This window comes from Colossoma macropomum, unplaced genomic scaffold, assembly GCF_904425465.1.
Source record: "Colossoma macropomum unplaced genomic scaffold, Colossoma_macropomum, whole genome shotgun sequence".
NCBI lineage: Eukaryota > Metazoa > Chordata > Actinopteri > Characiformes > Serrasalmidae > Colossoma > Colossoma macropomum.
Genome location: NW_023494810.1, coordinates 19918712 through 19946326, shown reverse-complemented (window position 1 = coordinate 19946326; position 27615 = coordinate 19918712). Strand labels below are relative to the sequence as shown.

The 27615-nt window shown below is 38.0% G+C and overlaps 2 protein-coding genes across 2 annotated transcripts in view; one reads left to right on the top strand and one right to left on the bottom strand.

Moving 5' to 3' along the window:
- Window positions 1-13418, top strand: part of syt6b (synaptotagmin VIb) — a 39343-nt gene extending 25925 nt beyond the window's left edge. Inside the window, exons 2-8 of the mRNA XM_036560167.1 lie at window positions 740-1010; window positions 1819-2277; window positions 3131-3707; window positions 7927-8047; window positions 8158-8329; window positions 9492-9642; window positions 11335-13418. Of these exons, the coding sequence (XP_036416060.1) occupies window positions 740-1010; window positions 1819-2277; window positions 3131-3707; window positions 7927-8047; window positions 8158-8329; window positions 9492-9642; window positions 11335-11406 (1823 nt within the window). The 3' untranslated portion in view covers window positions 11407-13418. The remainder of the gene's footprint in view (window positions 1-739; window positions 1011-1818; window positions 2278-3130; window positions 3708-7926; window positions 8048-8157; window positions 8330-9491; window positions 9643-11334) is intronic.
- Window positions 13419-13513: 95 nt separating this feature from the next.
- Window positions 13514-18610, bottom strand: olfml3b (olfactomedin-like 3b). The gene is made up of 3 exons (XM_036559347.1): window positions 18397-18610; window positions 16477-16762; window positions 13514-15856 (listed from the first exon to the last, which is right to left on the bottom strand). Exons 1-3 carry the CDS (start codon window positions 18565-18567, stop codon window positions 15072-15074), a joined length of 1242 nt encoding a protein of 413 aa, XP_036415240.1. The 5' UTR covers window positions 18568-18610; the 3' UTR covers window positions 13514-15071.
- Window positions 18611-27615: the final 9005 nt, after the last annotated feature.

Here is a 27615-nt window from a genome sequence, read left to right as displayed (position 1 = left end):
AATTACATTTTAGCGCTTCTGCAATTTCAGTAAGATCTGCACTCTCCAGTGCTAATGCTGGCTATGTGATGATGATTCTTGGAAGTTGGGCCTGATTGAAGGCTGTTATTACTCGCTGATTCTCACCACTGCAATGGGTTTTACATGGCTCATTTTGAGTAATAACCATTCTCACTCCTGAGAATGCAGCAAGTGCCAACTTCAAACGGCAAGTGATACTTAGTCTTCATTTTCTATGAGTGTGTTCCTTTTTCATTATTGTTGACATGAATTTTTTTTTTTTCTTGAAAATCGTTTCTTCTCAGACATAAGGAGTACAAAGAGTAGGCTACATTATTAGCTTGAGGCAAAGCAGTGCCTTTAAAGTAGGCCTTCTGGATTGAAGACTAGATGTTCGGGATGGCACGATACCACTTTTTCTTTTCCAATACCAATATTGAAACCTTGGGTATTTGCTAATACTGATACTGATCCAATAAGATGACTACATTATCAAACGAGCTATTTTTAATTGAAGCCGTATGATCACACACTAAGATTAGCATCTAAGAGCCTGGTTACACCTTGCATAAACATGATCTGAATCTTATCTGGATGTTCTTTGGCCAGATTCCATTTGCACTTTTCACTAAAATGTGTGAAGAGTTTGACCAGATGAGATCCGAATTAACTTTTTCCCCGTAAATAGTACCTCAACACGCAAGTCATATATGTTTTACTTTTGTTTGCTTTTTCCCAGCTACAATACGAGTTGACAAGCTTGGCGTGGACACTTTTAGTGGCCCAGAGCAAGACGGCTCTTGGTTAAAGAGTAAATCCAGCCTTAAACGCAAGCCATATTCAACAACCAAAACCCCTCCCAGTGCTGTGGATGTGCCTCCCCCTGCTGTTCTGCTTATGGGGAAAAATGCTCACTGTACTTCCTCCACTAAACAGAGGCATCGCTGCTTCTTTAGTTCATCTCCTGATGTGAGCTTCTCCTCAGAGATTAATTCACAGCCTTCGGCAGTGCAAGGTAGTTAAAATAAAGTGGTAGTGATAGAAGTGTCACTTTTTGTCATGTAATAAAGCTAACATTAGCATAGCTTTCAATGTACTAAATTTTAATAAGCTACTACATAGTCCAACCTGGTATCTTAGCATCTTAATCTGGAAACTCAACGTTATGTTACAAACAGAGATGGGAATCAGCAGATTTTTACTCTGAACTCTCAATTGGCCAATTTACTATTTTGGTTTTGGCCAAAATAGTAAATCTGTATTGCAATTTTATTACATACATAACATAAGCCAGATAAATGAATGCTGCTGCTATACCTGTACCAAAATGTAGCATAATTTTTCATTGTGTAAACAGCCAGTTGCCTTTTACTTTTGATGTAGCACTTTATTTGATTCATGTTATTTTTCATCTACAGATTTAAAATGCTAGTTTGGCTTATTAAAGACCAAATAATGTTCTTTGTTTTGCAACACTGGCTAATATAATGTGCTGGAAATGTGCTAGTGTTTTAATTGTTCGTTTTGCCCACAAAATGTGAGCTCCAGCTTAAAAAAGGATCAGGTCATTTGGCTGCAAAGATATCATAATCATCCATAAAAAGTCTGATCGGTGCCTAATATGCGTCCAACCTTGCAGCAGTTCTGAAGAAAGAATACATAAGTGAACAGAGTATGGATAAGTCAATTCACCCAGTATTGTATCAGTTTTCTGTATGTTTGATTGCTTAAGATTTTAAATCTGGTCATGTAGGCGCAATCACATTTGGGATATCACTCTGCAGAAGTTTTTTTTTTTCATTTGGTTTAATTCTTAAGTGTTCTCTTTGTGTCATCCCCTGTTACATACATCTGCCCTGTGTCTGCCCTACCTCCTTTCCTGTCCATATCGTCCTCACTAGACATCTCTTTCAGTCTCTTGCTGCTGGTGTTTGTGCTGTGTGGCCTGGCCCTGCTGGGTGTCATCAGCCTCGCCACCTGGAAACTGTGTTGGGTGCCCTGGCGCAGCGAAGCCCTCTCGTCCAGCGCCACTGCCCTTGCCCCCGCCCGCCTGGACAGAGAGCCTACCAGCGAAGGTGACCAAGGCTATTACTCAACCCAAGGAGATATCATGGCAGACGACAAGCTGAAGGGTCCTGGAAACTTCCTGGAGGCAGCAGTGAAGATCAGTCATACATCCCCGGACATCCCTGCAGATGTTCAGCTGTCCATGAAAGACCACCTGTTAAGACGCACACGCATCGCCCGGCAGACCACCGAGCCGGCCTCCTCCAACAGGTCAGTTCTTAGTCAAAGATTGATAGATTAAAAGATTACCACTTACATTACCATACATTATATACAGCTGATTTCCCAGACCCAGGTTAAGCCTAAGCTTAGATTAAATGGACTTTTTCATTATGACACATCAGTTCATTCCAAGACAAGGCTTAATCTATGTCCACGAAACATGAATAATGTGTTTTATTTACTGCACAGTACTATTATTTACCGGTAGTCATTTCTGTTGTTGCAGTTATTCTCAATTGTGAAATGTCTGTGTAGATGCATTGTGGTTCGAACATGCCTTACTGGTAAGGAGACTTAAGGTTAGTCACAGTCATTCCTAATTGAGTTAATGCTTAAAATCCCATAACTATCAGGGAACATTAGTCCTGAAGGCGGTCCCTGGCTTTTATTGTATGTGTTTAGCTGACAAGAAATCTTTCTCTCATTATTATTGAGCTAGATGGAGACAGATGCTTGAGGCCAACAGTAGTGCTAGCTATGATCAGTGTTAACAGTGTCATAGCCAAGCTATATTCCAATCCCTTTTTTACCCATAGAAGTCAAAAGTTGTTACTTCTGTTTTGCTATAGTATTCAAATTATGTAAAAGAATACTTTATTACACAAATATTTATCTGCTATTCTGCTTATGAACACAAACATGGTATCAACTGAAATATAAACCTAAATGGGGTATTAATTAAAAGGTTATAATCTTCACTTTTGTTAGAATGTCTCTGCTTTTTGCAACAAGAAATAGTTTATATCAAATACAAATGCAGATCAGCACCTGGTGTATTATCTGTGAAAACCAAATGCACATGAATGATTCAGTGACTTAAACTGTATGTATATGTCACCAGGCATAGTTCCTTCAAGAAGCACCTACCCAGACAGATGCACCATGTTACAAGTGTGGACCGCAGCAGCGATTTTTTGGATGTGGAAGACCACTCCACCTGCACGGCTGCCTCCCTTGGCCGAATACAGCCTGAACTTTACAAACAGAGCCCACAGGAGACTGAGGAATTATCCAAGAACGGAGCAGCAAAAACCTGTGGCAAGATCAACTTCTCACTCAAGTACGATTATGAGGGTGAACTTCTGCTCGTCACCATTTTTAAGGCCGTGGACCTGCCAGCCAAGGACTTATGCGGTAGCTCGGACCCCTATGTCAAGATTTACCTGTTGCCAGACCGCAAATGCAAGTTCCAGACCCGTGTGCACCGCAAGACCCTCAACCCCACGTTTGACGAAACATTCCAGTTCCCCGTGCCCTATGAGCAGCTGACGGCCAGGAAGCTGCACCTGAGTGTTTTTGACTTTGACCGCTTCTCACGTCATGACATGATTGGTGAAGTGATACTGGAAAACCTCTTTGAAATGTCTGACCTCTCACGGGAAACTTCCATCTGGAGAGACATTCAGTATGCCACTAGTGTAAGACAATCCATCCTTTTTATTACTCCCATAAGCTGAGGCAGGAAAGCCACTCTTCTGCCCTAGTGATATGTCACTTTAATGTACTCATAATGAGCCAGAATCCAATATAGAAAGCCACTCATATATATATATTCATGTATGAATACATAATATTCTTATGAAAATATTATTGATTAGATAGATCAAGATTTGATAAGCTGAATATCTAGTATCAGCTGAATACTAGATATGCTTTCTAAATTTAAATTAGGCCTATGTCTTTGTATGAAATGTAAATGAATGTAAAAACAACAAAAAAAACAAATGGCTGTAGACACCTACTGCTTGTTTTTCTGAACTGAGGTTAAACCCATTTCCATATGGAACAAAATGTCCTATGGAGGGGAGAGACAGAGAATGGAATTGAAGAATGGAAAAATTGAGAATGGTCCACAACTAAGTAGTTATTAACTAGGTAACTATGTTGTCCATTTCTAAAAAGCAAGGCAAAAACTTGTTCTGTAAAACAGAATTCAGTAGGTGTAATAATTTAATTCTCAGTGTTACACAGCTTTCTCAGTCATTTTACAGTCACTCGTAGCCCTGTTCATGATTATAATTATTTTTACAGCTTCCTACTAATTATTTGAAACATACAATTATTTTATATATCGTCGCTGTCCAATGAAAAACAAGTATCTCCAAAATATTAACTTTACAGGAGAAGGCAAAAACACTCTTACCTTTCAATGTAAGTCAGTGTAAAGAGATTTTGTTCCAAGTGATTTTAGAGCATTTCTGTCGGTCCATTCATCATGAAATTTTTACACAATTTGAAGGACAGCTAGTGTGTTGAAATGATGTAGAAAACTAAAAATCAACAAAAATGGAGATACATGGTTGACAGCAACGATATGTATCTGTGGCAAAATTGGTTTTACATTACTGAAAACATTTCAGCCTCTGCCTGTACACTACAGATTGGTACAGCTGGTTTAGAGTGGGGGTCAAAGGGCCAGACACAGCAACCACAGCAGAAATGTTCTGCACAATGCCATGACCTCAGCAGTTTACATTTAGTTGTGTGGCAAATGTGCTGTATGAAAGCATTTCTGCAGTCTTTTGACCCAAGCCAGCTGTAACATGCAAACTCATCATATGATCACTTTAATATTCAGGAATAAAACTGTGTTCTTCATTATCTGTCAGACAGGCCTTGAAGCCTAGCCAATAATTTTGCTCTATGAATGTGAGAATAAAAGCCTTCAAGCACACTGATAGTCAATTAATGGAACTGTAGGTGTCTAATGCTAATGATGCTTGTGTCAAGTGAACCCAGTAAACTGAAATTTAAATGAGTTGGTGTTAGTCACTCATGAAATTGTGAGTAGTCTGCCTTAGGACTTTTCAGTCTGACATAGGTTGGCAAAGTGGCTACATAACACAAACAACTTTTCATGTTTTTATCAGAACTCAAAAACGCTAGCCAATACATGACTGACAAACAGCTTTTTGAATAGTTGTACACATTTAAAATTATTCTTTTGTTCATTAAAAAGTTTATTTAATTGTAGAAAATGTGTGTTTCAGTAGTGACAGTAGTGTTACACACTGATTTTTAGACTTTGGGACAGATTTATTTCAAAACAATGGGATCTACTCTAAAATACAGAGGCATGGCCAAAATAAGGCTCCGTCTATAGACTAAAACTTTTTGCGTTTCAGAAGTTACATAAAAACATTTGACAGCATGTTTTTTTTTGTTGAGAAATTAAACTTATGATAAACCTAAATCACTTAACTTCACTAGAAATCAAATCTTAATCTTAAAAAAAAAATCCCTTCCCCTTCAAAAAATATTATTTTCACAAGTTGAAATTTAGGGTTCAGGACAGCCACTTCCTGATAGAAAGTACCCTATAAATTATGATTTTGTATGTATTTAGATGAATACCTTCTCAATTAATGTCTTTGGCTTATATAGTTCAAAACACAATCCTTGTAATCCTTGTAAATATTTGGTCTGAAGACTTTTTTATATATGTATATTTTTTTTGTTTGTTTGTTTTTTAATTCAATAGAATTAAATGTTTTTAAACTAATTCAATAGAATGGCACATATACCATGCTTATACACACTTGCAGCATACCAAGCTGGCTGGTTTGCCCAGGATATTTTATGTTAATATGTTAATGCGGAGTTGATTAAATGGTCCTTCTTTGCTGTTTTGACACATTGGAATGCTTTAGCTTTCAAGTTACAAATGTTATTTGCTTGTGTACATCCCTGACCACCTCCAAAGGTGGTTTGAGTTATCAAATCACAATGCATATCAGAGACACATTCAGACCTGTAGTTAGCACTGGCCACTTACGATAGGATCACCCAGGACATATCCAGGACATATGTTAATGCCAGTGTGAACAAAAATGACTGTAGGACAGAGGGAAAAATGTCCTTAAGACAAAATGTACAGGCTTCAGAACTCAGCAAATACATCCTCAGAGGTGTACCATTACTTAAAGGTACTTACTTTTTTCTTTCTCTAATAAAATTTTCACTTCAAAATTAAGTTTTTTATATATATATATTTTTTTTAATATATTAAACTTAGCAAATAAATAAATAGAGAATGTACTATATTGTACACAACAAACTGCAGAAAAATGCCATATTTAAGTTTGTTCCCTGTAAAGGATGTGAAGTCTCTAAGAACCCCAAAATTTTATCACAGGATCTGCAGGTAGGTCTTGGCACTTTTGTTGTAAAAGTATATACCACAAGAAAAAAACTGCACATATATGACCTATGTGAGAGGTGCACCAGGAGAACATCAGAGTAAGACTAAAGTTTGCTAATGAATATCTAGGCAAGGACCAGGATTTCTGGAACAATGTACTATGGACAGATGAGTCAAAGATGGAATTGTTTGGCCAATGTTATGGTATTTGAAAATGCTATGGTATGAGGCTGCTTTGCAGGGCCTGGACAAGGTGCAATTATAGACATTGACTATGTTTCATACCAGAGGGTGCTTGAGGAAAATGTGAGACCATTTGTAAAAAGTTGAAGCTGAAGAAGTGGACCTTCCAACAGGACAACGATCCCAAACAGACAAGTAAATCCACCAAAAAATGGCTCAAAAGGTAGAAATAGATGGCTATGGAATGGCCTAGTAAAAGCCCAGATCTGAATCCCATTAAAATACTGTGGAGGAATTTGAAACGGCTTGTACATGCAAGAAACCTCTCAAACACTGCACACTTGACAGTATTCTGCATGTAGAAATTACCAAAAATGTCTCCTAGTAGATATCAGAAACTGGTAGACCATTATAGGAAATGCCCACATAAAATTGGTTCTGCCAAAAAGGGCAGTATCAGTTACTGAAGCCAGGGGGGTACTTACTTTTTCGGCAGACAAAAATGACGGGTCAGTGTTTTTTTTTTAAATAAATGATCACAAAGTCAGATTTCCATTGTTTTTTGTTTATTACATTTATCTATACACACTGATGTATTGAGACCTATGGTGTTGTCTTCTCACAAAGGACAGAAACACCTGTGGATTTTTTCAAAAGTGATGAAAGCTTAAGTATGTACTGCTTACCTGGTGGTAACAGTTTTGGTGGTCTACCAGGTCTATTTTCTCTAAATCTTTTAATACATTTATAAAAAAAATTTCAAACTCCAAAGTGTTTTTTCACTTATTTGCCTCATGTGACATTCCCTTTCCTCTCCTCAGAAATATCTCTTGAAAAATAATGAAAAAATAAATAAGTAATAACTTACTTAATGGCCGTTTTAACTGGAAATTAATTAAATGAACAGTGGTCTCTGACTTTTGCATAGTTCTGCATAAGTTGTAAGCAGGGCTCATAAAAATGTTGTGCAGATGTTCTTTTCAGTTTGATTTACTGATGTTTAGTTTGGGGTGTTTGGGAGTTTGCTTCAGAAATGATCAAATGATATTGATATATAAATGATGTATCTGATATCTGTTGACCAAGAAGACAGTCATTTGTTGAGGCTGCGTGTGCTCCAAATCCTACAATCCAATGGCAGACAGATCTTCCTCCCTTCAGACTGCATTCTGTATTCTCTTTTTAAAGAGACAAAATTGGACAATGCAGCTGTAAGCAAAATGTGTGAATTAGAAACAAAAAGTGTGAATTTGCACTGGAATCAATTAGCACTGAATAATTCAATATGTGTGTGTTGTTTGTTACTTTTTTAGGAAAGCGTTGACCTGGGGGAGATAATGTTCTCCCTTTGCTATCTGCCCACTGCAGGACGACTTACTCTTACAGTCATTAGATGCAGAAATCTCAAAGCCATGGACATAACTGGTTACTCAGGTACATCTGTGTGTGTGTGGGTGTGTGACAGTGACATGATTTTGTCATAAATCTTCATACCAATGCACAGTCTGAGAAAGACATGTAACATTTATTTGTTTTGCTGGCAGATCCATATGTGAAAGTGTCACTGATTTGTGATGGGAAACGACTAAAAAAGAAGAAAACTACAATAAAGAAAAACACCTTGAACCCTACTTACAATGAAGCCATAATCTTCGACATTCCTCCAGAAAACATGGAGCAAGTCAGCTTACATATATCAGTTATGGACTATGATTTGTGAGTTATAGTTTGTCTGAACATATATTACAAGGCACATATAATGGAAAATCTAGCAATTTTTTGATGTAGTGTGTAAACTCAGTCCAGTCGTGGAAATTAAGCTGCAGAAAAACATTTTGAATTAGTTGTTTTTGTGATGACACAAAAAACGAAAAAAAAAACACACTGACATACACCAATTGGCCACTTAATAAAGTACACCAAGCTTATATCTACACTCTTTGTCTATTTAAACAGCTCCACTTACAATATACACTTTGTAGTCCTACAATCACAGACTGTACTGCATCTGTTTCTCTGCATACTTTGTAAGTCCTCTTTTGCTGTGTTTTTCAAAGGGCAGGACCACCACAGAGCAGGTGTTATTTGGGTGATGGATCATTCTCAGCACTGCAGTGACACTGATGTGATGATGGCATATTAATGTGTATTGCACTGGTATGAGAGGATCAGACACATCAGTGCTGCTGGAGTTTTTAAACACTGTGTCCACTCGCTGAGGTGTTTAAAAACTCCAGCAGCACTGATCCGTACCAGCACAACACACATTATCACGCCACCACCATTTCAGTGTCACTGCAGTGCTGATAATGAGCAATCACCCAAATAATACCCGCTCTGTAGTGGTCCTGAACGGAGGCTAGCAAGGTGTGCAATGAAACAGATGGACTATAGTCTGTAGTTGTAGAACTACAAAGTGCATCTATACGGTAAGTGGAGCTGATAAAATGAACAAAAAGTATAAACACGGGGGGGACTGTGTACTCAGTGAAGTGGCGAGCCAGTGTATATCCACCTGCAGCAGTTTCGCGCCCCTCCATTCACATTGAAGTCATAAGCAGGGTTTTAGTCCAGACTGCTGTTTGAATTAGGTACAATACAAGGCAGCCAATCAGAACAGAGGTCATTTACATATATCAGCCATAACGCCACAGTTCAGCTTGTTTAATTGTAAGAGATAAAGATAGGTTGGAAAATAGTCATGTAATTTTGGTCTCATAAGTCTACACAGACATCAATAAGCGGACCTTGGGGGATGAAAAAAAAAGAATATTTGCCATTTGTGACAAATATGTAATATAGACTTTTGATAGTGACTATTCCAGTAGAGATTTAACACAGTTCTCTGTTGCATCTGTTTGCTATTTTTGAACAACAGAGTGGGACACAATGAGGTCATAGGTGTGAACCGAGTGGGTAGCCATGCTGAGGGGCTTGGCAGAGACCACTGGAATGAGATGTTGGCTTACCCTCGGAAACCCATTGCTCACTGGCATCCGCTCCTTGAGCCTAAGAAGTCTGAGAAAGAGGTGACTGCCTTGTTTGAAACTGAACACAGATTCAAATCATATGACAGCACAGTAAACCTAAAAGATAGTTGTTTCTAATAAAGTGCAGTATTACAGTTCAAAACGTTAAATACGTTGTCGCTGTCTCAAGAAAAACCTCCAAAATGGTAACTTGACAGGAGAAAGCAAAAATGTTCTCAACTTTTATTAACTTTTTATAAAGTTAAAGGAGCAGTATGTAATATATTTACTGTACTAAATCATAAAATGACCAAGATATGTAGTAATACTGGCCTCTCTGACAATAGTGCTACAGCCAGTACGTTCTTCTTTGAAATTTCTGTTCTGGAGCGGAAAGTCTGTTTGTGTTTTGGTCTGTGATCCCACCCACTGCCTATTTCCCAGTACCATTTCGACACCCTGAATTGTTAGATATGAAATAAATTGGCAGGCAAACACAGCATGCTTCAGCCATGGAAGTAAGCAAACAAACTGGATCCCGACCTATAAAGCCTCTGCATCCTCCTGAAATGCTCCATTACCAGAGACATAGTAAAACGCGAGTAAATATTGGTGATGCATTTGAAAGACAGAGACATCTTAGAGCCCAGAAAGACTTTAAGATGGATGCCAAGTTCACTTATTTTCTCCTGAACAGGTAAGCATTAAGCTTCAGCTAAACCTTCACTAATTGCTGGTACTAATGGGAATTTTAAGTAATTTCAACATGCGAAAACTCAAGAGAATTCATTCTCTGTGGTCCGTGTGCAGCTGGCTTATCAAGACAAGGCAGGATTTTGGCCTTCTATTCACTAGCTTCAGCTTCTTGCTTAAATTTTCCCGTTCCACTTTAAATGGCACCTCAGGCACCAGAACGTAAATGCTACACCATTTAAGGTGGAACGAGAAAATCTAAACAAGAAGCTGGCGAATAGGCTGAGGTGCCAGAATGGAGTGGAACGGGTAAATTCAAACAAAAATGTGGCTAATAAGAAGCTGACTTCAGCTTCTTTAAGGCAGCGAGTATTTTCAGAACAGTGGGCTTTTGTTTTTGGGTTAACGGACTTAGCTTTGGGTATCGTACATAGCCAGTCATGCATCCAGCTAACACTGACAGGGTTATAAAAAAATCTGCATGAGGTGGTTTATAATCTGCAAACAGTAAAAGCATTCAAAATATATACATTAGCTGATCATCTTGCAGTGTATGATTGCTTGCTATTGTTAAAGTTTAATGTTGTCAAAGTTTAATGTTGCACTCGTTCATGTAGGTTCAGTGTCCTCAAGCTGGCAATCCCTGTGAGCTTCGAGTCTGGGGGGAGGGCCGGGGCAAATTACTATTTTACTATAAGTATTTTGAGTTTGGACTGCAGTACTCATTTTAAACACTTGCTGTCAGTGCTGCATATTGCTCCTTTTATGTAAAGAGATTTAATTCCAAATACTTTTAGAGAACTTACATTGGTTTATTCATCATGAAGTATTCATACAATGTACAAGACAGCTGCTGTGTTCAAAATAAAAATCGAAAAAAATGTATGTGTACGAAAAAAAATGTAAATACATGTTTGTTTGTTTTTTTACAGCACTGATATGTTTTCTGATGCTGAAAAATATGCAGTCAAAATAATTACTAGATTGCTTGATTACTAATATAATCAAAATTAATGGCCCTAGGCTGATCTTTCTCTTTCTATTTCCGGTCCGCCTCAGTGGAAGACCCGAACTGCGAGCTTTGACAGTCAGGGGTCCTGTCCATCTCCTCGACTCCCCTCCAGTCCGTAGGGAAGGGGCCTGAAGCACATGCCTCTCTCTAAGGCTTCTCAAAAGCCAAGGATCTATTAGGGAGCTGTGGTAAGATTCACACGTCCTGAGACGACCTGTGGTACAACGTCTGTCTGTGCGGACATGGCTTATAGTACAGACAGAAAGAAGAATGAGTCAAAGCTTTTCATGTATATTGAGCCTAGCCAAGCTTCTGGTGGGTAATCAGTTTTATGTTTTTTTTGTTTCAGCAGAGGTTTAATTTTCCCTCACTGGCTGAATTCATAAGCCAGTCCAGAGGGTTATGTTATTGAATTGCCATGTATGGATTTAATTGCTCCAAAGTAGGCAATTAATAAATGTATAGTGTATTTTATGCTTGAAATGATAATGTAAAGATATAGTTCATTAAATATTAAACCAGTATTTCCTTTTGCTTGGTTTAGGGAAATTTATGGGTTTTTTGTTTGTAGCATTTGTAAACTGGTTTTAGACAGAGGAAGTGCATAACAAATGCACTGTGAGACGCACATCTGGGTTTGTGTGAATTAATTCGGGAGAACTGCTGTGTGACATCAGAACAAACGTACTCAAAGGTACTTTTGTTGATGATGATGTGATCCTGTTTGCCACCCAGCAGGGTTTAAGTTCCAAGCCAAGAGACAAGTCTACATTGCTTAAATAGTTTCTGACTGGCTGTTTACAAATAATCTTTTAATTATATATATATTTATTTGAAGCCTTTCAGAATTACTTAGGTTTTTGTGAAATTTCCAATCTCAAACATTAGAGTATTGTAAATATTTTGATACAAGAAGATGTTAAAGGTTATGTAATTTTCCTTGGAAACAAAATCTTTCTCATTCTTGCATTTATCTTCCAGTATTTCTGATTAGAGTACATTCTCACAAATGTTATATAAACATAAGGTTTGACCTTTTCTATGTTTCTTATGTTCTTGAATAGGTAGCAGATAACCTGGCAAAGCGATGGCATCCTTAAATTGTTCAGTACACAGAATAGCTGCTAGTTATTTTTTGCTGTTTTTTTTCTTATACTAGAGCTGTTTTACTGGGTAAGTTTGTCATTTTTGACATTTTCCAGTACACATGCTGTTTAGCTGGAAAAAACAACCCAGAATGTATTTCCCCAAACTTTCTTAGCATTGCCATCATTATGTGACTGGCTGAGTATGTCTTGAACTCTCTTTCTATATAACAAAGATCATATGCTTTGAAGGCAGCCTTGACTGACGTTAAAGTATATCATTACCTAGATCTGAGTGATTGTGTCTGGGACACTTAACATCTCATTTCACTGTCCATAATCTACATAATGTGAAACTGGCACTGGCAACAACAATTATAATTTCACTAAGCAGTAATCAGAGGCTGCCTTTTAGCTTCCAGATTATTCCACTGTGAGCCATAAAGACAAGTAAGGGCTCTGACAAAACATTTGGTAGCTTCACTCTTCACATCCCTAAAGCCACAATCAGGAGCTGTAATAATCAGGACCTCAGCTCTGATTTTATGACAAGGGTGCACGGCCAACATGCATGTTGCATTTTTAGTGACGGCAGTATGGTTGCATTATTCCTGTTTGAAAGACTTTTGTGTGTTAGCACAAAAAAACCAGCCTGTCCACTGCAGAAATTCCTGACTGGGCTTTTAAAGCATTTGAAAAAACATTTTAAAAAATGAAAAAAGGCTATTAGTTTTTATTTTAATATCAATTTACGTTTGAGCAAACCATGTCCATTGTAGTGTATTTTTCTTGTTACCTAAATTGTTCATAAGATAATATAATGTATTTTGTTAGTTGCTTTGGCAGAAACCCCTCGCTATAGTGATCATAGTGATCAGTGTTTCTGAATCAAAGACCTAATGTACTTCCATTTTCCAGGTGGTAACAAGTACCTTTTCACTTTTATATTGAGAATTTGTATTTGTAATGTAAATTTATTAAGTTATTTGTTTCAGAGCACCCCTTGTATTTCATTAGAATGATTAAAGTTGTTGATTATAATTGTCTTTTTTGTATGAATTGCTTTTTTCAATGTGTTTCAAAAGGAAATAAAATTTAGGTTTGTTTACTCATGTATCAGAAATCATACAATATCCTGGAAAACTGTGATGCCATGATGATTTTTTTGTCTTCTAAAATGTAAATATTATTACATGGTCATTTATTGTTTTATAGGACAATGTCAGTAAATAACACAATTATGTAACTCCAATAAACAGCTACCAAAAAAATGTTAAACATAATAAATGGAAATATTTAGAGTATAATGCTGTGACAACTGCAAACAACTATAAGTTGTACATTTTGGAATATACAAGAACAGTTTGAATTATCTGTTGTTTTCAAAGCCAGTATAGTAAGTGGTCAAGACAACACCTTCATTTAACAACAAGAATACACCTTAGTTCATCTGTAGATAACAATGCATTTTTATGATTTTTGCCCCTTTTTAAATTTCTCCATAATGCTAATACAGGTAGATGCCCCAGTTTCTACATTTTATAAATGTTCAGGCATTGGCATTCTTATCAGCATCAGCTGATAAAGTATGTACATGATAAATATTCCCTAAAAAGATAATGTTTTTATTCAGATTTACCGTTATTTTTTGTAATTGTGGTTTCTCATGAAGACAGATAAAATGGCTATATTTATGTTATAGACATCATGATCCTTGGTACCTATCAGTACCACTGTAAAGTCCCCTGACACTTCTCTAAGTTTCTCTACAATGCACTTCTACAATGCAATTTCCCATCAAAGCATTCTGAATAACTTTATATGTCAATTATTGAATTGTCCAAAAATTTAGAAAAATTGTAAAGTAATAGTTAGCAAAGGAGAAAAATATGGCAATTTTCCAGATTACAATCTCAAAGGTTGAAAGTAGGAATGAATGGGGCCGGGCAAGTAGGCAGGAAAAGTAGAAAACAATTAGCTGTCTCCAAATTACCCTTAAAGGTGCAGTGTGTAAGATTTAGTGCCATCTAGCAGTGAGACTCCAACTAAATACTCCCTCACCCTTCCTTTCTAAGGGTGTAGTAGATCCTACGGTGGCCAGCAGGTATGCATAAATATGACAACCCTGGAAGCACGGAGATATTTTTTAACATTGACATGGCTAAAAAGGTTACTAATGCTAAATTACCTGTCCAGCAGAATACAGGTAACTTCGGCATGACTCTGAAAACATTTGTCCCACATCAGTGATTTACCTCTAGGAAACGCCACATCAGTGTTAATCCTTGTTTTCTGCTATCGTCTGTCCCAATTTTGTGTTGCTTCTTCCTTTTTTTGCTTATTTGGCCATGAGGATTCATCCTCCCTTGCTTTTTCTTGTGCTAAATAATATGCATGATTCTCCATGCAGCCTGTGTTGGAAGAGGACCTGCTCCCTATGTAGCTAAGAAGGGCTCATTCTAAGCTAATGAAAACACAGTTCGTACTTATAGGTAACTATATGCTAATGAAAGCATGGTTTTGTATCCTAAATTCAATTTCTGCCAATAGATCCCCTAAATCTGAAAAAACACCCTTTACTGTACTTTACAGTTCAAAGGGAGCAAAGGTAGGCCTACTGTGAAAGAAACTTCAGCAAGTATGTCATACCTGAAGTATAGCTATAGTATAAAAATCGGGATTATTCTGTTCAATATCACCTACACGTCCAATTTCTTCTTCATTTGCAGCTTGTAAAGAATCTGATATCCATCATCCCAGGCATAGAGTAGTTGCTCCAGGGGACTGTATTTAAGACTTGAATGAGTTCCATAGCGCTTAGGAAAATACACTGTAGGAGCATCATCATTTGTCACCATGTCACTCACATCAAAAACACACTGGATTCGAGAGCGGCTTGGGAGCTTGGAGTTGTACACCACATAGACGGTGCCACAGACCACAAAAGCAGCCTCTGCATTCTCCCTTTGGCATGGGGTGTCCCACATTTGCTCGATGGCCAATGTTTTGGGGTCCACCTTGGCTAGAGAGACATGGTTCTCATTCTCTTTTGTAGCATAAATGGCCCACAGACCTTCTTCATCTGCAGCTAGGTCAATGTAGGTCTCTGGGTTCAGGGTATAGACTGGCAGCTGGTCTTTAGCTGGGAATACTGCACTGTCCACCACCATACTTTTCTGCAGGTCAAACTTCACCAGCCTTATTTCCTCGCCATCCTTCACGTAATACAGGTGATTGTTGTATACAGCATGACCCATACCACCCCAGGCTGAAGGCAGCTGGATGGCGGAGGCTGCTGAAGTGCCTTGGGAAGAGGTGAAGTCCCGGACAGAGCTGAACTCGTACAACGTGTCTTCCCCTGTGCTGTTGAATATGTAAACTTTGCCTGAGGAGCTGCCCATGTCTTTGGTCCACATGCCCTTGCTGCCACCCATCCGTTTGAGTATCTTCATGGCTTTGATGCTGGAGATCATGTCACTGCAGTCTTTGGGGATGGTAAAAATTACATTATAGCCATGAAGTTAACTTTTTCAGGAATATAGCGTCAAAAGTAGAACAACTCTCTTACCATACTAAGAGGGATTTCTCATTACTTTGTGTGCAATTAGACACTAAATATTTATGTAATCATTTTTGTAATCACTCCACGGCTCTGCTTTAATTAGTGTGTTCATGTTTGCTCTCTCTTGTTCAATTAAAATGTTTATCCTGCAGGTTGTAATGACAGGCACATTAGTATGCACTTGGCCCAAAAGCACATTTGAATGTTCATCCTAATAATAAAAATACTGCTACCATCACTCTGGTTTACTTAGCCAGGAAATATATAAAAAAAAATCAATTACACCACACTATGATACGGTTAATAACATTTTTGATGTCTAGCTACAGCTTACATCTAGATATGCCAGCAAACGTAACAAGTGCTATGCTGATAAAAGTCTTGTCCTCCACTAGACTAGATTGGGAGGACCAGAATCTGTGAATTGTGACTAAGACAATTCCTATTTTCCAGCCTAGGGACTTTTGGTATAGTCCTTGAATACTTTCACATTAATATCCCCAGCTAATATGTAATGCAAATCTTTTGTAAAGTCTCTTTACCTGTGAGCTTGGCGTACTTGGCCTTGTTCCTCTCCTTGGCCACAGTCACCTGCTGCTCCACCAACTTATCATCCACATCCACACATGGCTGCGCACCATTCTGTGTCTCTAGGAAGTCCATCTCCCGCTCCACTCGATCTACTCGTGCGCCCACAGAGTCCAGCTCGGTCCGCAGCGCCTCCTTGTTCTTGTCCAGGCCCTCAAGCTGAGCCACCATCTGCTGCTTGAACTCACGCAGCTCCGATGTGTAGCGGCTCGTCTGCTCATGCCACAAGGAGATGCGGTCCTGGTGGAAGACATAAGGAAGAGCCTTGCTTGAATTTCAATAGGCCGAAAGGTTTCTATAAGCAGATTAATATATGCTAGAACATATGCAGAATGTGTATAATGGTCTTTGTGAGCAAGCTTTTATCAACAGATACACAAATCTGAGCATCCAGTGGTGTCTATAATAAGTGCCATCAACAGTCTTCTTGAAGGTCATGCAGGCAAATGATTTACATGCATAATGTTTATCTTCATATCTATAGATCAGTTAAGTTCATATATAAAATATATTTCAAATTCCATTATAAAATAAATATAAATAAATGTTAAATTAAAATATAAAAAAGCAATATATTTAAAATGTATTACAATATATTCTATTTATATTTTGGAATATACTGACAACATTTAACAATACATTTCATTTCATAGAAGTATTCATGTGTGTACATGTAAGAACATTTCAATAAACAACTGGAGATTTTACTGTGGGTGTAATCCTTATTAAGTGTTTAAATTTTGCTTGAGGACTTTATTATGGCTTTAGCTTTAAAAATAGCTTCGGTTACACTGCAAAGGGATCAGCCTCTGGCTATGCAAACTCCTTTTCTCATCTGTGAGTCAGTGGAAAGAATTAGAAGTGAAGCTTCTTTGAACACAATCACATGAATTGACTTACTTGTGCTGGAGCATATGTGCGGAGTCAGCATGGGGGCGGGGGCTAGAGATACTTTCTTTTACAAGACAAGCTCCAAGACACAGAGGCAGATAGTCAGAAGGAGCGTGAGTGGAGAGATAGAGCAGATAAAGCTAAAGAGCTGGCTAGGGAGAGAGGGGAAATGAGCATGTGTCTGTGTGCATATAAACCCTGAGGGAGCGCCATGTATGAGGGCAGTCAAGCAGAAAGGAAGAAAGAGCAGCCTGTGTTATGCGTATGAAGTGTCCCATGTAATGCCACTAAAAATATACCTGTATTGAAGATGCTTTTAGAAAGCAGAATAATAGAAAGTGCAGGTCAGGATGAGGGTCAGCTGAAAAGGCTTCTGATGCAGAAAGCCCCCTTTCTCAAACAGAAGGTCCTTTTACTGGATGCTACATGTCCAAAAGTATCCAGACACCTCTCCTAATAAGTGAATTTATCTATACTAAAGTCCACCAATTCATTTGTGAACACACAACTAGTGCAATCTCCATTGAAAAGTATTGCCAACCAAATGGGGCACTCTGGAGCAGCCACATATATGCCTAAGGTCACCATGCACCAATGCCAAGCACTGGATGGAATTATATAAAGCTCCCATGCAGCAGAACTGTATTCTCTGGAGTGATGACACACCTTTGGGAAGAACTGGAGTGGCATTTGTTTTCTAGGACTAATCATCCAACAACAGTACCTGACCTCACTAATGCTTTTGTGGCTGAATTGCAATCAAAACCTCACAGCAGTGTCCCAACATCTAGTGGAAAGCCTACTCAAAAGAGTAGAAGCTGTCACTGCAGCAAAGGGGAGCAGAAAGAAGCAAATCTCTGGATATGCAGTGTCTTTTAATGCTTGTCTATATTAGTCAAGTATAATGGTTACAGGAGTTTCCTTATTTCTCCCAGCCAGGTTCCTGGCGGTGCAGGGCCTGCTTGGAGCAGGGGCTAGCTTACCTCGATGGCCAGCAACCTCCTCTCTAAGTAGTCCATCAGGGCCTGCTGCTGGGCTGCGGCCAGGCCACAAAGCAGCACGACGGCAAGGTGAAGTGTTCTCATCATGGCTGAGAGACGGAGAGCTCCTAGTCGTCTTTGTGTGTGAGCAGAGGCAAAAGCAAAAGCCCTCATGCAGAGTCACCAGCTCCACTGGAATGTTTTACTTAGACAGAGAGGAGGAGCCTGACACATCTGGCTCTGCTTTTTCTTTTCTTTTCCCCTAAGCTTTTTTGTCTCTCTCCTTCTCTTTCCATTTGTTTAATCCCAGGTTATAAAAATGAGCTGTAAACATGGCAATCATTACAGGTAGGCTGTTGACATCTAGCAAAAAACGACACCAAAAACCTACATTTGGTCTTCTAGCCTTTAAATCCACCTAAAAAAGCTAAAAGTTTATGCTATGCCTTCTGTTCCAGAAAATTTCAAAGTATTAATTTTCCCTTTTGAGAAAAATGCTAAGTGTTCATAGTATAGTCTTCGCAATTACGTTTTTAGCCGCTACAGAGGTTGAGTTTCTCAGGAAAAAGGCCTTATTTGCCCTTTTTTCTTTTCATTTTCTTCATTATTTTCTTTGGCGTTAGGCAGTGCTCTCTCTCTCCGTTGCGTAACCATGAAGCAGCTTGCCAGCTGAACTTATTTTCCATGTCTGTCTCCTCTAGTCTAAACCTTGACGTGCTCCCAGCCAACAGTGCTCCATTGTGAAAGAGACAAAACACACACTGCCGGTACAGCTGGACCTCTGTTTAACTGAGAAAATCTGATATTTAAACTTCGGTAAAACAAAACTATGGATTTATGTTTCTAAGAACATTAGAGATTATTTATTATGCATTCATTAACCCCTAAAATCTTAAGCTTATTACATACTAAGGCTTATTGTTCAGTAATTACACTGAATTCAATGCAAACTGGTTGAGCCAATTAACTGGTTGAGCCAATTAAGTTAATTAACCTATATGGGTACATGAATTTTACTCCGTTAACAGCCCCATGACACAAGCTATATGCCTTTTCAGAAAAATGTTTTGGAAAAGTTAGTTTTATTGATAATTACAAGGAACATTGAGAAGTATCAGTCAATTAGTTATACCTAACACAAGAAAAAAAATGATAAAAAAAGAAGAATTAATAAACATTGAACGCTGAGGGAAAAAAGCTATATGAAAGAAAACATTTAATATTTAGGATTATCAGCCACTGTGTTTGTTATAACCATAGGCATGTTTACATTTCCCATTAGCATGATATAAATTGAACAGTACAATCTTTTTGAAATATCATAATGAGCCCTTTAGAGATTACCTGTACTACATGTGATTTTCTTTCTCTACCATGGTGCAAAATGCCTTGTGATTTTTTTTTCCAGTTTGTGGATATACATCACTGCTGTCGGGAAGAAAACCTCGTATCTCCATTTTTGATATTTTTCAGTTTTTGACAATCTAAAAATGCATGTTTTCCTTTATATTGTGTGTAAAGTTAGGGAATGGCTATGAAAAAATAGTTACTTGCCAGAAGATACCCATATCTACCAAAGTTCCAATCGACTGGAACTGTGAAAAAAGTTGACTGGATGAGGACCTAAGTTCATTTTGGCCCCACACACTGTGAAGAGGACGGTAAGAGAGGCAAAAAAAATCCCCAAAGATCACTGTTGGAGAGATACAAAAAAAAGTAGCATCTTGGGGTCACCAACTCTCCCAAACCACCATCAGACGCCACTTCCATGCCAACAGTTTATTTGGACGGCTTGCCAGGAGAAAGCCTTTCCTGTCATCTAACCACAGAAGTAAGCGTCTGCAGTTTGTTAAATGCTACTGGGACTTTGACTGGAAACGTGTTTTATGGTCAAATTAAACCAGAATTGAGCTTTTTGGCAACAAACACTGAAGGTGGCTTTGGTGTAAAAAGAAGGATGACTACACTGAAAAGAACCTTATGCCTGCTGTTAAGTATGGTGGAAGGTATGAAATGGGGTTGTTTTTCCTCCAAAGGTCCTGGGAACCCTAACAGGTCATTATTAAAATACCAGGGCATTTTAAATCAAAATCCAAAAAGGGTCATCATTGAACCTTTCAGCAGGACAATGATCCAAAGGTCCAGATCAACACAAAGTTGGTTTACTGAACACAAAATCAAGCTTCTGCCATCTCATGGAGGAATCTCAGATCTAGACCCCGTAAAAAAAAAAGAGGGACCTAGGACCCTGGATGATCTGAGAGAAGTCTGAGCTGTATTCTCCAACCTTATAAGATGTTATAGGAGAAGACTAAGTGCTGTTTTATTGCTAGGGAATACAAAGTATTAAATGCAGGGGTGCCAATAATTGTAGAACATATGGTTTTATTAAAAATAATTTCTTGATGAGGAATTTGTTTTATGAATTTACTTCACTTAAAGGTTGGATTTTTTTTTCAGTGCGAGATTAAGCTAATTCACCAAAAGGTGAATTTCTTATAACCCTTTCAACTCATCTTTACCAGGAGTGCAAATAGTTGTGAAGAGGACTGTATTAGTGTACGTAGGCCAAATCTTATACCATACAGGGGTGTTCACACTGCATATTACACAAGCACAATGCAGTCAGCAGCAATTAAATCTCAAAGCTATCATCACTGGCCTTGGTAAGGCCTTCATGTTCAATGTGATAATCAATATTATAGCCCCAGAGCTTGGTAATTAGTCTGCTTATTGGATAGACATCTGAAAGCTTATCTGCATAAAAAAAATAATCTTGTCATTATTGTAACGGATTGTAAAGAAGTGAATCACTCAGTACCTCTAAATTGCAACTTGTAAAGCTTTTTCTGTAAACAACATCTGTTCTGTATCTATCACCAGTTGATTCTTGAAGATAACACTTTTTAAACACCTCATGTTCCAAATGTAACTATTCTGTACTATTATCTGACAAAATAATATAGGCATTTAATCTTGCAAATGTGATTATTTATGCAACTGGCCTAAACTACCACTCCTATCCATGACCTAATTTTTTTCTAATTTATGATTATTTATGAATGTATTATTTCTTGATCAACTTGTTCAATATACAATACCCCGTTTAAACACAAGATGTCATTGTTGCATTGCTACACTTTTTGCAGCAGTATAATTTTGTTAGTCAACTTTAGCCAACTTTAGTGATTATGCATTTCTTGCATATTAATTAATTAATATAGGAGTAACCAGTACCACATTTATTGATGAATTATTTTATTTTGGCCTGTGTTTGTTACCTACTGGAAACTAAAACTTAGATGTCTCCACAAGGGGGCACTTCATTCACAGTGTATTTGATCTTAACTTGCACACAGAATTTTGCAGGTCACTCTTTTCATCTAAAAACCTATTTACTTTGTAGACAATGTTGACCCAACTTTATATTAAATACAGAAACCATTAGTATTGCATGAATATTGTTGTATTTATATAATATAAAATGAGTGGTGATAAAAGATTCCTCAAAGTACAAATACTCATTTTAAAATTATAAACTTTGAAGCAGTTTTTCATTATTTTCTCAAGTTAAAGAACAAAAATGCACACTTTCAAGGTTAGGAAATGAGATATTCTCTTTGTATTAAATTGATCAAAAAAGAATCATGAATGAGAAAGTAAGAATTGCTTGTGACATAAATGCTTCAACATCATTGGCTGGCTTACTATTGGTAGAAATATCATTCATATTGCAGACTGTCATCACTAGAGATGTTCCCTAATCACTTCTCTCGCTACTTTACTCTGTGTCTTCTACTGTCTGTCTCCCTCTTTTTCTTTCACACCGCTGTTTTATCAAATATATTTGTTTAATGCAAACAAATGCGTCACAGGACTTACTGAACTCTCTGATCTTGATGTTACATATGTTAAGAGTTTAGATTTGTTAGGTGATTAAGCAACTGCTGGAAAGTATCTGGTGTGACAATCAACTTATGATGTTCATGATTTTAAAGTATATAGTTTGTAGAGTAACAGATGTGTCGAAACACTGTGAGTGGAAAATTGTTTTCTTTTGAAATGTAATGAGTAAAAGTCAAAAGTTTTAAGGGAAAGAAATCTTTTTTTTTTAAAATGTAACAAAAGTAATGTACTTGAGTACAGTAACAAAAGTATCCTTTGAAATGGTTAGTAAAAATGGACATTCGGACTCCGCTATTCTGCCTATATTCCCTTGTATCTCCTAAACGTTTTAATTCCAATCCAATGGAGTTAAGGATAAAGAACTGCAAAGGTTAATTATTACATATCAGGGCATGAAGGGAAGGAATGAAGGGAAACAGCTTGGAAAGTGCAAACATTGATTGAACTCCACACTTGGAGAGTGCAAACATTGATTGAACAACTGAAACTTACCATGGACAAAAATAATCTGTCGGGGCGGTCTTCCTGGATCTTAGAAAAACATTTGACACCTTTAATTAAAAGATTCATATCTCCGAATTTTCCAAGTTCAAATTCTCTGCTTTGGATGTACAGTTCGAGGAAAAATACCTTTAATATGCAGCATTTATGCAATGTGGAAAAAAGTTATTCACACTCACATATCTCATTTACAAAAGTGGTTGTTCTGTGCTACCACTCCAAAGAACATGCTTTTGGTCATTTCATATTCCTAAAGTCATTCCTTTGTCATCCGTGATTTTTGACACCAGTCTCAAATACAGAGTCACTCCTGTGTTCATTTTAATTCTTTATACTTAAAGGTCTGTATGTGGGTCCAAGCACTAATTTCTGTCATAAATATATTACCCTTGAAGTTAGTTTTGTAGTAGTTTCTGAATAATATGTTTTTATAACTAAAAACAACTGCATACAGGATCTAGCTCCACAAGTTCTTTTGTGATTAAGTGAAACTTCTTTAGGTCCTTGGTTCACTAATAAGGGTTTGCTGCAAGATTCTCTGTTGTAAAATGTTGTTTCTCTATGGTGTCAGTGGGATTCATTTCAATGTCCTAATGGACTTTGTTTATTCATGCCATGAAAGGGATTTAAAGGCAAGTTTCAAAGTCCTTGAAGGGCAGACAGTCTTATATTCAAGTTTAAACTCTGTATTAAACTTTTTAGATTTTTTATGTTTTGCCCCACTGAGGACAAATACTGCAAAATATGATGTTACATTATTGGGTCTATCACTGTTAAATAAAAATAAAATATCTAAAAATAAAAAATATTGATATAGTGTGGTTTACATACTGTACTGTTTATAAAAGTAAATGCTGATGACTATTTTTTAAATTTACCAAAAACTTTACTACTGTACTAGATTAGAGAGGTTGGGGTTATATATGAGTATGAAAAAAAGCGTTGAATGTCATGGTGTAAAGCACGCCACCACTGGCCTCTAGACCAGTGGAGACGTGTTCTCTGGAGTGACAAATCACGCTTCTCTGTCTGGCAATCCGATGGACGAGTCTGGGTTTGGTGGTTGCCAGGAGAACAGTACTTGTCTGACTGCATTGTGCTAAGTGTAAAGTTTGGTGATGGGGGGATTATGGTGTGGGGTTGTTTTTCAGGAGTTGGGCTCTGCCCCTCAGTTCCAGTGAAAGGAACTCTTAATGCTTCAGCATACCAAGAGATTTTGGCTCCCAACTTTGTGGGAACAGTTTGGGGATGGCCCCTTCCTGTTCCAACATGACTGCCCACCAGTGCACAAAGCAAGGTCCATAAAGACATGGATGAGCGAGTTTGGTGTGGAAGAACTTGACTGGCCTGCACAGAGTCCTGACCTCAACCCAATAGAACACCTTTGGGATCAATTAGAGCAGAGACTGAGAGCCAGGCCTTCTTGTCCAACATTAGTGTCTGACGTCACAAATGCGCTTCTGGAAAAATGGTCAAAAATTCCCATGAACACACTCCTAAACCTTGTGGAAAGCCTTCCCAGAAGAATTGAAGCTGTTATAGCTGCAGAGGGTGGGCCGGCATCATATTAAACCCTATGGATTAAGAATGGGATGTCACTCAAGTTCATATGCGTGTGAAGGCAGACGAGCGAATACTTTTGGCAATATAGTGTATTTGATTTTCGAAAGGGCGTTCGGGACAAAACTACCATTTTTTTGTGTTATTTGTTATGTTTTACAGTATTCTGTGGAGTAGCACTGCACCCCTCAGTTTTTTCTTTTATTGCTTTCGTGTTTTTGTCCATAAGTGTTCTCTCACCACAGTACCCAGCTTGCATTTGCACTGATTTAGATCTAAGAAATACATCTGTGGTGCTAGCTAACACAGTCATAGCACTAACCTTAAATGGTTGTCAAACTAGTTTTTTCATTTTTAAAAGAGTGACTCAGCAAGCTAGAGGAAAAATGCATAATTTTTTCCTCTAGCTTATCTAGTCTTTACACCAGGAAATCTTGCTTTAGAGACTGCTGCAGCACTGCTGTAAGAGGCGAGTAGACATGTTTACAACAGATGCAGAAATGGTTACATTTTTTATTTTGGCCAGAGTGTTCATTTAACTACTTCATTCTATTGGATCGTTGTCCTGCCAGGTAGAAAAAGAAAACACAGAGGTCTGGAGAATTTGTATCCTGTTTTTCTTTCCTATAACATCTTATAAGGTTGGAGAATGCCCCACAGCTTTTCTGTGGGGTTTAGATCGGGGAACTGAGATGGTCATGGCAGAAGCCCACTTAACATCACTGGCTCTGCTGTGGAAATTGTCTGGAGCACCAAGTTCCTCGGTGTCCACATCAGAGAGAACCTCACCTGGTCCCTCAACACCAACTCCATAGCCAAGAGAGCCCAGCAGCGCCTCTACTTCCTGCGGAGACTGAAGAAGGCTCATCTCCCCCCTCCCATCCTCACCATGTTCTACAGGGGGACTGTGGAGAGCATCTTGAGCAGCTGCATCATCGCCTGGTTTGGGAATTGCACCACCTCTGACCGCAAGACATATACAGCATATAGTGAGGACAGCTGAGAGGATCATCGGGGTCTCTCTCCCCTCCATCATGGACATCTACACCACACATTGTATCCGGAAAGCCACCAGCATTGTGGACCCCATCCATCCCTCACACAGTCTTTTTTCACTGCTGCCGTCTGGCAGGAGGTACCGGAGCATCTGTGCCATCACTGCCAGACTGTGCAACAGCTTTGTTCCTCAAGCAATCAGGTTTTTAAATTTACAAGGACTGAACTAACCCCTACACACACACACACACACACACACACACACACTCCTCTTTTGATGCACTATTTGCACTATCTGGAACATTGCTGCTAATTCTGTGTTTACACTGTTTTACTACCTCAGTAACTGCTGTGCTCACGTGTGTTATCTGACTGCGTAACTCACAGATCACAGCATGTTAAATATCTCTGCACCTCATGCTCAGAAATGAGTGCTGTGTCGGTGCTGCACTGTCCTGTCTGTTTACTTTGTCTAATGTCTGTTTAATTAATCGGATTTATTGTATTGTTTCTAGCTTAATTTTTTCTTTGCACACTTATGTCAGCAATGTTCACACTTTGTACTTTTTGTTCCTTGTTGCACCTTGTTCCTGGAGGAACGTAATTTCACTCCACTGTGTACTTGTACATAGATGGAATGCCAATAAAAGCCTCTTGACTTGACTTGACTTGACTTGACTTTATGTTTGGTAAAGTTTTTGTGTTGATCTGGACATATGTTCTGGATCATCATCCAGCTGGAAGATGACTCATGTTTAGTTTCTTGGCAGATGCAGACAGATTTTGATTTAAACTGGTATTTCATGGACTATTTCATGACATTTTGCCATGTACCCTAATGAGGTTCCTAGGACCTTTGGAGGAAAAAGCTCCATCATCACATACCCTCCACCACACTTAACAGTGGGCATAAGGTTCTTTTCAGGGTAGTCATCCTTCTCTTTATGCCAAACCCACCTTGAGTATTTATTGCCAAAAAGCTCACTTCCGGTTTAATTTGACCATAAACACGGTTCCAGTCAAAGTTCCAGTAGCGTTTAACAAACTGCAGGCGCTTACTTCTGTGGTTAGATGACAGGAAAGGCTTTCTCCTGGCAAACCTTCCAAGTAAACTGTTGGCATGGAGGTGGTGTCTGATGGTAGTTTTGTAGAATTGGTATCCTATAAATGATGATTTTGTGTATATTTAGCTTATTACCATCTATATGAATGTCTTGAGTTTAAATAGACCATAGCATAATCATAAATGTCTGAATACATCTAAAAATTATCTTTTTTACTGGGGGTTGGCAGTTTGAAATAATTTCATAGAATGGTCCATGTATTTTTTTTCAAAGTCAATCATTTTACACCAGCGGAAAAGGTGAAAGATCATGCTATATATCATATCTGGTAAACTTGTGTGTCCTCACGCTTGTAAATATCACTTTCTCTGCTGTTTGAGTGCAGTTTACAAGAAAATTTGGTATTTCCCAGTTTCTGACACTACTCAAACATGTCATTAGCATGTTGTTTGATTAGCCTGGAAATATCCAATAAAAATCACATACACAAATTGGTCTTACTAAAGTGATCCTCCTAATATTCACAGTTTAAAATCCTGAAATAGGCGTATTCAACTTCTATGGTCTCAATCTAAGCTATAATGTACACTAAATGTATATTTTTAGAAATGTCTAAAAGATATGCATCTGGAAAGTTATGTTGCAAGACCTCAAAATTATTATTTTTTTACTTTAATTTTAACTTTTGTTAATGTTTTCCTTTTACTCATTTACATCAATACAGTATTACCACTTTTATAGACAACTAATAAAAGGGGTAGAGGATGACTGACCAGTTGTGCAATTTAGTAATTGTACAATCTGCAGTAGACCTATCAGGTAGGTGGACACCGTAAAGTAGACAGTAAGTGAAACACTTACAAGGTAAGTGTTTTTTAAGTAGTTGCTCCATGCAGTGGTACAGTGTTTTAGATCCAAGTGTATAAGAAAAGATGTGGCAGTAGGATCTAGGCTGCATTCGTAAATTCTTTGAAATAGATGAGCAGAAAAACAGACCAAACATGATTATAAAATATAACCTTTGGCCCAAATAAATGCATCAAAGTAAACCAAAAGATTCCAAGGTTAGGAGATGCATTCAGATTCAAAAATGCTCATTTGAATGGCTGACAATACAATTGGCAAAGAGCATCTAATTATGTTATTTGCAAGTGGTCCGGGGGGAGTTATTTCTAATTTAGGGTGCATGATCAGA